The 12,403-nt window shown below is 32.6% G+C and overlaps 1 protein-coding gene across 2 annotated transcripts in view; it reads right to left on the bottom strand.

Annotated features, from left to right (window-relative positions):
* Positions 1–6,750: 6,750 nt before the first annotated feature.
* The window catches only part of LOC111513752 (uncharacterized), a 47,020-nt gene continuing 41,367 nt past the window's right edge, over positions 6,751–12,403 (bottom strand). For both annotated transcript variants that reach the window (XM_074172908.1, XM_023169977.2), the window contains exons 2-4: positions 11,463–12,002; positions 8,379–8,632; positions 6,751–6,969 (exon numbers count right to left, since the gene is read on the bottom strand). In XM_074172908.1, coding sequence (XP_074029009.1) covers positions 6,816–6,969; positions 8,379–8,632; positions 11,463–12,002 — 948 coding nt within the window. In that variant the 3' untranslated portion in view covers positions 6,751–6,815. The remainder of the gene's footprint in view (positions 6,970–8,378; positions 8,633–11,462; positions 12,003–12,403) is intronic.

Raw genomic sequence — 12,403 nt, 5'->3', positions numbered from 1 at the left:
TATAGCCCTTTCGAGTATTTTCGATAAAGTTGGCAGGATACTTATTGGACGCAAGTCTTTGAATTCAAGTGGATTTGACTTTTTAGGCTCTTTTCCACAGTTCAGGAAAAATATTATGAGTTATACAAAAATTTACAATGTGTGTGATGTAAGGAATTATATGTGGACAGCATAATTTCAATAGTTTTAAATTTAATCCATCTTCACCAGCAGCATTTGTGTTAATAGCATTTATTGTTTAATGAACAAATAAGTCATTCACTTCTTGAAATTCAAAATCTGATTCTACAATCTTTCTGTGTTTGTATGACAAAAGTAATTGCTCAGAAGGTTCTTTTGTAACACAAGAATTGATAAAGAATTGATTTATTTCAGCAGGACTTTTCAAATTATCTGGTACTGTGCTTGACTTATTAGGTATAACGTTATGAGCCCTCAAAGTATTCCAAAGACTTTTAGAATTTTTATTACTGAGCTGGTATGTAAAAAATGCTTTTTTCTCTCTTCTAACAGCAGAATTTGTGTAGTTTCTCATGTCCTTATAAAACTGAAGGTGATGTACAGATTTAGTTCTCTTATACCTGTTCAGCGCTTTATCACGTATTATCAACATTTCTTTGATAGCGCCAGTTAACCAAGGAGCTCTGGGCTTCGAAACACGCGATGTTATTAGAGGCAGATGTCTATCAAACAGGCAAATCAGACAGTTGATTAAAAATGTTATTTTTTCATCAACTCCTTCCTGATCATATATTCTGAAAAATGGAGTATTATATAAATATATTCTAAAATCATTTTCGTTAAAATATTTAAAAGACCTGTACGTTATCATTTTGGGACCCTGCTTCTCAACACACAACCTGACTTTACATGCGGCTATATCATGATCAGGAATGATACCTGTTGCGTGGATAACTCCCTTTTCAACAACCCAGTTAGATGAGGTAATAATACCATTAAGTAAGGTAGCAGTAGTAGCTGTGATTCTTGTAGGAATTTCTATGATTTGACCAATACCAAAGCACTCTAAAACAGATGACATTTTATTTACATAACGATCATCGGTATTTAGAAAATCTATGTTAAGATCTCCGCCGCGTATGATTTCATCTACAGTAGGATGTATTAAACTTAGTATATCTTCCAATTCAGCTATGAAAAGATCATTATTTATTTTTGGAGGCTTGTATATTGCACCAAGAGCAATAGTTCTACTTTTAATTTTTATATTTACCCAGAGTTGTTCTGATACCTTTCCACAATGATTCAATTCTTCGCTATATATCCTATTATTTACGTAAATACACAAACCTCCTCCTAAGCTACCTCTGTTTTCTGTATAAGTTATACCCATCAAAACTAATTACATCATTTCTAATAGTTTCATTCAACCATGTTTCACACACAAAAAATATATCAAATTGATGTTCATCTATAAGTAATTTTACCGATTGCAAAGAAGGCAAAAGCGACCTTGCATTAAGACAACCTATGTATAAATTATCAAGCATTTTCATTTTATTCCGTACGATAAGAAATTATACCAAAAAAAAAAGAAAAAAAAAGTGAAACTAAAAACTATGAACTCGAAACATCCTCGAAACATCCCAACTGCACCCATGTGCCACTTCTTAATCTATCAAAATGTATGAACTTTTGCAATAGTGAACTCAGTTAGATATTATATGAAAGTGAACAATGAAAACTACTAAACTGGCATTGAATATAATCAAATCCTACAGAAAACTGAAGAGAAAAAAAAACAAAAAGAATAATTCTTATTACATCATATACGAACTCAAACTTCAGCCAAATCATCAATGGAGGTAATCTTGGTAATATTGTTATCGGCCAACTTCAAGAAGACGGTACCTGAACTTGTCCACACTTTACCATCTTTTCCAGCTTTTTGTATGGCCATCTTAAATAAAGTTGATTGTTCTTTCGTTAAATCTTCTTTGATTACGTATTTAGTATCTTTAAGATACTTTTTGTTGGAGAAGATAACTTGTCTGGTATATCCATTGAAAACATTCACCAGCACTGGCCTAGATTTCTTTGCATTAGGTTTTCCCAGTGTGTAACAGCTTCCGACATCAGAGTTTTTAATAGTTAGGTTCATTTTCGTATTGAAGATTTGTAGTATACGATCTTTAACGCTTTCATCATTCATCTCTTCTAAGCCATAGACAATAATATTATTTCTACGAATCCATTTCTCAAATCTTTCATTCTGTTTGACCATCAATTTAATGGTATTATCTTGTTTTTGGACTACTTTTTCTAACTCAGTGTTTTTTTTCTGTAATGTCTCCAACTCCTTATCAATATCTCCACGAATTTTCTCGAAGATTCCGTTAGTTATCTCGGTGATGAAAGGTTCAGACGTGCATAATTTATTGACTGCGGACTTAATTGCTAGGTGCAATTGATCTCCGTCCTCGCCCCTTTTCTGATGTCTTGTTGACATGTTATTACAAATATTGTACTCACAATGCAATGCACCTGTTTAAGTCAATCAAATGAAGGCCCACACGAAACAAGTAACCACTCCAGAAATCAGAGTTACAGACACAATTTTTCCTTCAATATTAACGAATTTAGCAGCACACGATGTGGAACACGTCTACTCACTAGGCATGCTCGTAGCGATGATCTCCTTCTAATTGATTAATTATATTATTAAACAATTCCATTTCCGACATTTACGTTTTCGATTTTCATTACTATACTCTGACTTAATTCTTGTTCATCTGTGGAATTTATTATAACATGATTATATATATTATGTCGTTACGATTAAGGTGGCTATGCCACCATATCCGTCATATTGATCTTGTCTAATAATATTGTAATTTTTTATGTTTATTTTTTGGTGTTGTTTGAGCCATGTTTCATTTAGAAGAATTACTTGTGGACGATTTTTTTGTACATTATGAATAAGATAATGATAGTTTTTGGGAAAGAAAGTTTTTGGCTTTCTACTACTCCATCTTGATACAAAAAAAAGGATGAGGGAATCTTCCAAAGAAAGGAAGGAAGTAATCAATTTGAAAATAAGTAACTCTATACATGGATGTGTGGATCATGCAAAGAAGTAACTTTCAAACACAAACTGAAAGATAATCCTCCTGAAACAGCTACTTTCATATAAACATTGAATTACAGCAAAGAACAAAATTCTTTCGAAACAAATACTTCTATACGAACAATGAATTATACAGAAGATACTTTTCTCTACTCAGTTTGTATTTCAAACATTCGTTGTGAAATAAAAATCAGATATCATTCACAAGAGTTCTACTTAAATTAATGGTAACAAATTGCACTTACATGGAACACTGTCATCCTCACTGGTATACATCGATGTTTCGCCTTAAGACACTTGCCCTAAGGCTCTTCAGTACCAAATTGGATAACATTATAGAAAATACACACAATTCATTCATGAACTACGATTTTTAATGTCACGGAATAAGCTTGATCTGCTTATGTCATCGATGACATCGTAATGACATTCATTCATCTATTTGATTTAATCCCAGCCCAGAGGAATCTTATTTGAATTGAAGGGGTTATATTTTAAAATAAATAAATACAAATATAACCCCTTCAATTCACATAATGATAGTTCATATTGATACTTCTTATATTCCACTGAATAATTTTCATGTTTTTATGGTTCCCCTGTCTATCGAATGCTTAATAAAATTCAGGTGAGTCCAGGTCTCTGTATTGACTATTTTTTCGTACGATTGAACTAATTCAGTTATTTTTGTTTTTGCCTGTCTCGGTAATTTTTCGAAGTTTTCATAAAAGTTCTTCATTATATTTTGTTCGTCATTGTCTGCACTTTTCATTATTATTTGTTGTTTCATTATTTTTTGGAATGACTATAATTTTTGGTATGGTTCCTGTGTTTGTTTGTCTTTGACTGCTGATGTAATTTAAAACTGTCCATTTATCGGCTGAGGTACTCTACCGTCCGGGTTTAAAAGGATGTCATTTATTTCTTTTCTATTATAACCCTTATTTCCCATTATGTTATTATTATTATTCTTATTTCATATACTTTCAGCATATGTTCGTTTTACTTTTTATGTATTTTCTGTATATACTTCCTTACATTGTTCAACTGAAATTTGGTTAATAATTATATATTTCTTTGGTAAAGATGGAAATTCATTTGTATTTTGATTATAAGGAATAATTTCCTTTGGAAAAAATTTGGCTGCTTCAAAAAAGGAAATATTTTCAAAAGTCATTTTTTCCCTCATTTTCTTGTCTTTCATATTCCGTGCATAGTCTGTTATTTGATTTATGTTCATTGCTTCGACAAAATAGACATTTAATTCAGGTACGTTACGTATGTCAAAAGGCAAATATCTATATATATATATACCTAGGTATTATTTTCCTTTAAAGGTTATCAATATGGTGGATGCTGATACATAATTTATTTTTCCATTTGTTGTAATTCTTCTATTCATTCTTTTAACTTTAACTACCTTGAATCGACTCTTTATCATATTTTTTAATTCTTCTTCTGTGAAAAATATGGATATTCCTTTTACTATTGCTTTGCACGTTACATGACTATATAGTACATATGCATTATAACCCATTTCTCTCAGTCTTTCATTGTTTACCATATTATTTGCACTCTCTTCATTATTAAATTTTATTCCTACTTTGTTTCTACCATTTATTTTATTTTTTTTAATATCCTCTAATTTAATATCACATACATCTTTGACTATTTTTAAATGAGAAAAAGGTCTTAAATTTCTCCCTTCTGATGTAGATTCAACAACTACTATAAATGGGCCTTCATCTTTATCACTATACAATGGTATCTTACTATCATTATTTATTTCTGTACTTTCAAAAATATTGTCTACATTTTCTAAATTACGTGTCTCTGATTGTAATCCAAAATTTCTCAGAATAAATCCCAGGAACACTATCCCTACTCGTGGTATCTTCGTTATCTATATGCAATTTTTTGGGGGAAGACTCGTCTTCCCCCCCTCTTCCCCCCTAACCTAACCTAACATGTTTACTGTGACTTCCTTCTTATTTTATATAATTTTTTTATACTTTTAATATTTATTACCTTCTTTATTTATTTCCACTTTCTATAATTATATATGTTAGTAGCAATTATCTGAGAATGTTGAATATTTGGTATTAATAAGGAAAAATAAGAAAAAAAAAGAAATTAGGGAAACCCGAGGTTAGTCGCACACCTGTTCTTTCGATGTTTCCTCTTCGAGAGCACAAGCATGACTGATATCACAATTTATTGGTTTATTCGGCATTGAAAATGTATGTCATATCGGATCCATTCTGCTTGCTTTTGCAACACTGAGTTTCAACTTTTTCTTAGTCGATTCATCGAGTTTAGTTTGTGTATGTTTTAAGTGTTTTAGACATATATTTGAATATTAATATGGTGCATTCTTGTGCTGATTTTAATTGTGCGGAAAGGCACAAGAAAACAAAAAGCGCATTGGTTTGTAAGTGAGTTATTTCATATAATGAGCTTAGGTTCCCAAAGGATAAAATGATGAGAAAAAAAATTGGTGAAAGTATTGAATTTGATAACACATTTTTTTATTTCAACTTCAAGTATCCTACACAGAAAGTATTATCTGGAGTTAATCCTGTTACTGAAAGTATGAAACAATAATAATTAAATTTTATCATATGATTAATGGTATTATTAGTTCAGAAGCTTTTGTTGGATCAGTTCCAGTACAATTGATTCTGTATGTACTTGACCTCGTTCAACCTTTCTCTCAAGTTTTGGAAGATTCAACAGATTACCCAAGCGAGCCTATAACGCTTGAATTTAGTAGCTATATTAGAAAAAGGTATGTATGTAGGAATCGTTTTTTTTATAATAAATTGCATTTGTACAGATTGAGGATGGTATAATAAATTGAATATTTGAAATGATTCTTTAATCCAGTTTGCTATATTTTTTCATTTTCATAACTGTATATTATTAAATAATGCATAAAATCATAGTTTAGGTGAATATTTTGTGATCTATCGACTTTGTGTACTGATTTTAGATATAGAACTCATTTCCAAACATGATTTTTAGTGCACATTTTATTCCATGTGGAGAATTTTTCATTAAGCGAAACATTAACGGGTTCATATACACTTCCATAATTAAATTGATACCAATAGACTCCGTAAATTTTACGATTTGGCAATGTTAATTATTTCTATTGTTCCTATTGGTCAATCGAACAAGAATCGGGAATAGGGCCATGACGTCACCACCCTACCACATTCGATTTTTGATAATTAATTACGGCAAAACTACGGTATTCAGAGAAATGATACAAAATGCACTGTTTTTCAATTTAAAATTTCTATCAAGTGAACTATAAACCAAAAATCATGAAACAAGCTCATTCATGTATTTCCACATTTCATACTGCCTATAACAATAGAAATATGATATATGATAATTATCCAGCTTCATTGTATTTTCTTTGTTGATTTTATTCTCACAGAGCAACTTGATTTTTCTATCATACTTAATTTGGGAAGAAATATAATTATTTGATTCTTCATTCATACGAATTCAAGCCCACATTACATTACTTCCTTTATTTTTCAACAGCATTCGTCAGTTGATAAAACTTAAAATTCAGAAAAATAAAATCCATCTAAATATGTATTTCCAGTCCTAGTTCCACTACTGTAAAACCCAATTTTCAATATATCAAGTGTCGTTGAAAAAATTTATTAACAAAATATACAAATAATATCAAATATGGCAATTTTGACTTCAACTAGTATTGCGCAACCTGTTGCGGCCTGTATTGAGGCTGAAATTTTCCTTTATTGGGCTGCTTCGGAGGGGGTCGAGCAGCGAGTTCTTCCTCTTCTTCATCAAGAGCTTCTTGTTGGGGATCACACTTGTTTCCAGCTTCATATTCATATTCCCTATAAATATTAACATTGAAACGTATTTCATTCAAATAAATTTTTTTCACACAACAATTTTCAAAATTGATCCCATTTTTATATTTTTAATGATGACAAGAATTTCTAAGCAGGTCAAGAAAGGCATTGGATTATTAGATATATGAATTCGATATTTCTTCTGTGACGTACAACGTTAATTTGATAACTCTCTCTGGTTTACTTGGAAAATTGAGAACGAAAAGACTATTATAGAATTCAATGAAACAATAAAAATAATTGGGATTCGAGCAAAAACAACTGCCATTTGGTTTGATAAATGACAGTCTAGTTCAAATCAGTTTCGTTGGTCGGCAAATATATTGAAATATCTTGAAAAATCTATCAGAAATCTGTGAGGTTGCATTTTTAACAGTTTGACTCACAAGAGATTTAAATACTTCAGTTACCGAAATGAGGCATTGTTTCGTACCAGTAATTACGTAAGAGTGTAAATAATGGGCTGTTAGGAATGGGATTCGTAACACCGTTCATGGATCTCATTCTACATTTTTCGATTCCTAAACTTTCGAATGCATTCAAAAACTTATTTTCATGTACCGATCTAAACAATATCAAGCATCCCTTATTTACAGTGTTGTCAACCGTAGCAGAATTCCGCTACCGTAGAGGAATTTACTCGATGGTAGCAGCGTAGCGGAATTTTCCACAAATAATCAATATTGAAAAAAATATGGAAAAAAAAGAGGCAGTGGACAGCACTCAAAGCTGACAGCTGACAATTAAACGCACAGTAATACGTTATAGTCTTATTAGCTGATGCCATTACACAATTGAAGAGAAGAAGAAAATTTTTCGGTATTTTTATTCATATAACTTCCAATATCCTGAAACTGAAAGTCTCGAGTAATATAAATTATATGGAACAGATTACAATGTAAATGGAAGATAGTTCCTCTGATTGAAGCTCAATGGAAAGACCTATCGCAATTGAAATTGACGAAAACTGGACATGTTAGAAAAAATACAAAAAGTCTCGAAAACAAATTTTTTCTCAACATTGGTTGTCTCATTCCAGCTTGAAAGAATGAATTCAACCTGTCGCGAATGATCGTTCAGAAGCTCGGTGTATTGTTTGCAACTGGATTTTCATTTCTAAGAATGTTTGAAACAAAAAAAAATTAGGAATACGTTTTTTCATGAAATTAATATTTGTTTATCTCCAAAAAAACAGTTACATGTCTTTTGAAATTTCTCTTTCTCTGTTCCTTGAACAGTACTATTCGCAGAAATATCATGATTTATGAATGAAATAATCAAAATCGAACTCCTGGATTATGACTGCCTTCTTGAAGATCAATTTTTACATCCCTCTTTTCATTGGCCAAATCCGCAAATAAACAAAGTTATCTGACTATAGTCATATTCACCTTCTTGTGCCCTCAGGATCTATGTAACCATATTTTCCCTTTATGATACAATCAATACCCAAAGTTTCTTCCTTGAAAGTTCCGTCATCATTTTCGAATCCCCAGGTAATGGTACCGTCAGGGTTATCTGTTCTATATTTTCTCAAAATTTGACTGACTGGTTTCTTCTTTCTGGTTCCGTCATCCTCTTCGAACTGTGGTCTAGGTGCTGGTCGTTGTGGAGCTGGTCGGAACTGTTGCTGTTGTGGTCTCACCTGCAAACATCATTGTTGTTGTCAGAAATATGCGAGTCGTATAATGAAATTTACAAAAAATATTGAAAGTTCAATGCCTTCTTCTTCTTAAAACAAAGTCGTTTATGATGTGGTTAAAAAGTTTCATGCTGAGAACCAATCATTTCATGACATTCAGGAATACTGCATAAAGGCTTCTTTGTTCATAGTGAAATTTTTTACATAAATGATCTGTTGCTCTTTTGTTTTTGAGTAAACATTTTGAAAAAAAATCAATTAGCATTTGTGAATACTCATTATGCTGAAAAAAGTTTTCAGTTGGTTTGATATATTCTTCTCGATAACAAAGTGGCTCATAGACATTCTCTTCTTGTACAATTATGAATATGATCTCAAAAATTCTTATATTCCAAATTTCCAATAATATCGATAACATCTTTCTTTCCAATTAAGATATTGGATTGAAAGTGACAGAAAGGAAAGAGGACGCGGGATTAAGTATTACTGATCTTTGTCTGTTCTCAGATGTTTGCAGGCGTATATGAAATGATTCACACTGACAGACAACGACAGTTGGATCTACTGCACAAAAATAGATAAAGAAGAGCATTTTCTTTGGAAACGTAAGTACTCACAAAATATGCCTCAAAAACATCTACTTGGAAGTGTAATACTCATGGCAGTCCCAGGAAGATGTGAGTGGCGAATTTCTGATGGTAAAAATCGGACTCATGCCAAAGATGCAGACTTTAAATGGATTATCTCTCTCTGCATATCTATTGTATTCTTAATGGAATACCCAAAAATAATGGACCCAGTAGAATGTAAACAAACGAATACAGATCTGGTGAATGAATTGTTGAGTATGGAGTTGGATACTGTAGCGGAGACTGAGCAAAATGGGGATTTACTCGAGCGTCATAGAGACATATTAGGTTGCAAAGCTTAGATGATAAGAAGAAAAAAATTTTATATAATATTATTCCTTTTCATCGCTGGGGAAAACGGCTATAGATTTTCAAATATGTAAAAAAATACTGTTGCATGGACATACTCGAGTGCGTAAGATATTGATAGCATCAATATCCTACGTATTTTTAATAATGTACGTATTTTAATGTAATCGTTTGCATGATGCGGGTGTTTGTACGTGAGGGTTAAAAGTGAAAAGAAAAAAAATTAATCGAGTGCGTCAGATTTTCTAAGGGGGTGTTAAGTGCAACAAAAAAAAAGCTCTCATTCAATAATCTGACGATTTCGATCTGACGCAAACTCGCGGCCATTATTATAATGTGAAAAGAAAACTCGCCATTTCGAAATACTCAAGTGCGTCAGATCAAGATATATATGGATCATCTTTATGTTCTAGACATGCTGTCTCATAATATGACGATTATTTGAAGGAATTCGCCTAATCTGACAAAACAAGATTTTTATTTTTCAATTTTCTCAAATCATTGAAATCAATTAATTGAGAAGCTCAGGAAACAGCTTGCAAATAAATAAGTGTATGTTTTTCAAATCGAATACTTGTATTTATAAGAAAATAATTTTTTAAATATGGTCAAAAAATTACATTTTTTGTAATCAGTTGATCAATTAATCATCATCGTCATCACGAACGAGTCTCTGTGATCAGCTGTGATGGCGTCATGGCAACAGAATTCAGAGTGAAGACGGAGTGAGAAATTAATAAATAGAGAAAAAGTGAAAGAGGAGTAGAAACTCGGAGAGGGAAATATAGGTATCACACAGCTGCACGCATTAAACTTTATCGACGAATTTTTGTTATTTCGGCTTGCGGAAATCGTCAGATTATATATTTTTCGTTATCCTTGAATTGTTTCCTTCAAAAAAAAAAAATTAGCTACGCTCGAGAATGTCGAAATGACGTTATTTTGTTACAACTTTGCTGCCCTTCTCTTTCTTTATGTCACTTTCAAATTGTCAGATTACCGGAATATACACTTTTCAGCATGTAATTAACCCTACCTTAATCTGACGCACTCGAGAATTTCTGATGATCAATTTTTTTTTACTAATCTGATCCTTTATCCTTCACAGGCGGCCTTATATATGGGGCTTATATTTGGTGGAAGTACTTAACCGGGTACAAGGTATCCCCCAGTATATTAATCTGCCGCGCTTTAGTAAATCCCGAAATCCCCGCTAGGGCTCCTCTATTACAAGCAATGCATTAGTCGGACAGATAAATTTCTCAAAGAATCTGTGCAAACCAGTAAAAGAAATAATATTGTTGGAATGGGTATTCTGTGAAAATAATAGTAAGTACTTTAGGCTGCAGTGTTTTCCAGATACATAAAATGAATGGAGAAGTCGTACGACAAAATAAGTACTGAAGTGTCATTTATATTTTATCGTGTAGTTGAGGGTTTGCTCATAATATTTAACTTGGGTTTGCATGTATGTTTTTTACCGTTACTTACTCTGTAGCATAGTTGAGTCACAAAAGGGTTTTTCAACAAAAATTATTTCCAGTAACATATTTCTCAGTGTTATGAATTCTGTTTTTGAAGTGTTGAATACAGTCGCACTCATTGATGACTTATTCATATAATACATACAGGCCCAACAGTGCTTTTTCATCAGAAGTTTGAAATATCAGAACTGAATAATCATGTTCATCGGTAAACGTGTTATTTATGAAGTTTCAATTTGGGATTTACTGTTTTACATAAGTCCAATAAATACCAAACGGTTCAATTGGCACTCGTGTAGGAATTTTTAGTATCGTATCGCGAAATTAGGTTAATTGTAATAATGTACAGATTGAAAACGATGAAAATTGTAATGAATATATTCAATAGGAAACTACTTTGCGTCAACCTGCCTTTGGCCTACTTTGCTGTCTGGTTGGAATATTAGAGAAATCGTCATCATCCTCATCCAGTTCCTGTCTCACCACAGGTCGAATCGGCTTTGGTCTACTCTGGGTAATTGGTGGCAAGGGCCTGGGCTCCTGTCTGATTACTGGTCGTGACGATGGTAATTCTACAGGCCTTTCTCTAATCTGGTCTCGTGTTACAGGAATTGGTCTTTCGGGGCGGAATGGTAGAGGAGATGGTCTCAATGTAGGTTCCTCTTCTTCTGCTTGTCTGACACCAGCTGAAATGGCAGGAATGCTAAGTTTGTTGACTTCATCGTCAAATGAACCTATAGACTGCGGGTAATTTTCCTGCTCTTCTTCAACTACAGGTTTGACTTCTCGAGGTGGAGACGGGGGTTGGTGAGGCCTTCGAGGTCTGGGAATAAAATCGGCAGCATTTATTCTTTGTTGTCTTTGTGGAGCAGGTCGAGCTCCTTGAACTAGAAGTGCTCCAGGTACTTGAAATCTCGGGGGAAGTTGTCCCAAGGAGAGTTGTAACAATATCTGGAATAAAAAAGAGATATTGAAACGTTGACTGATTTTTCTGAAGTTGATGTACGAATTATTTTTCTCTTTTTTTGGTAAGTACCAACAGCATACGATTATGGAGGTAACGAAAGTAGTTGCATATATTATCACATCAAGTTTTATTCATTGATGACTATTCAGAAAAGTTGGTATTTCTGAAACAAATTAAAATATCTCATGGCATGATTCAAAATAGTGTTGGTTGCCATTATATAGGAAGTATATGGGAAGTCCATTCGAATGGCATAAACACTAAATAGTTACCGAATGTCGGCAGGTTCTTTGTTTGGCATGGGTGGCGTGATATAATATAATAATATGGTGTAATTTTATTTTTCATAAACCTGCACGGATTTGTTTTTTATTAGTAGTAAAGA

Source organism: Leptinotarsa decemlineata, unplaced genomic scaffold (genome assembly GCF_025532065.1).
Source record: "Leptinotarsa decemlineata unplaced genomic scaffold, Ldec_3_MD MMD2_tig00000199_RagTag_RagTag, whole genome shotgun sequence".
NCBI classification, from domain to species: Eukaryota; Metazoa; Arthropoda; class Insecta; order Coleoptera; family Chrysomelidae; genus Leptinotarsa; species Leptinotarsa decemlineata.
The sequence above is the reverse complement of the archived record's forward strand: the minus strand, read 5'-3'. Positions and strand labels throughout refer to the sequence as shown.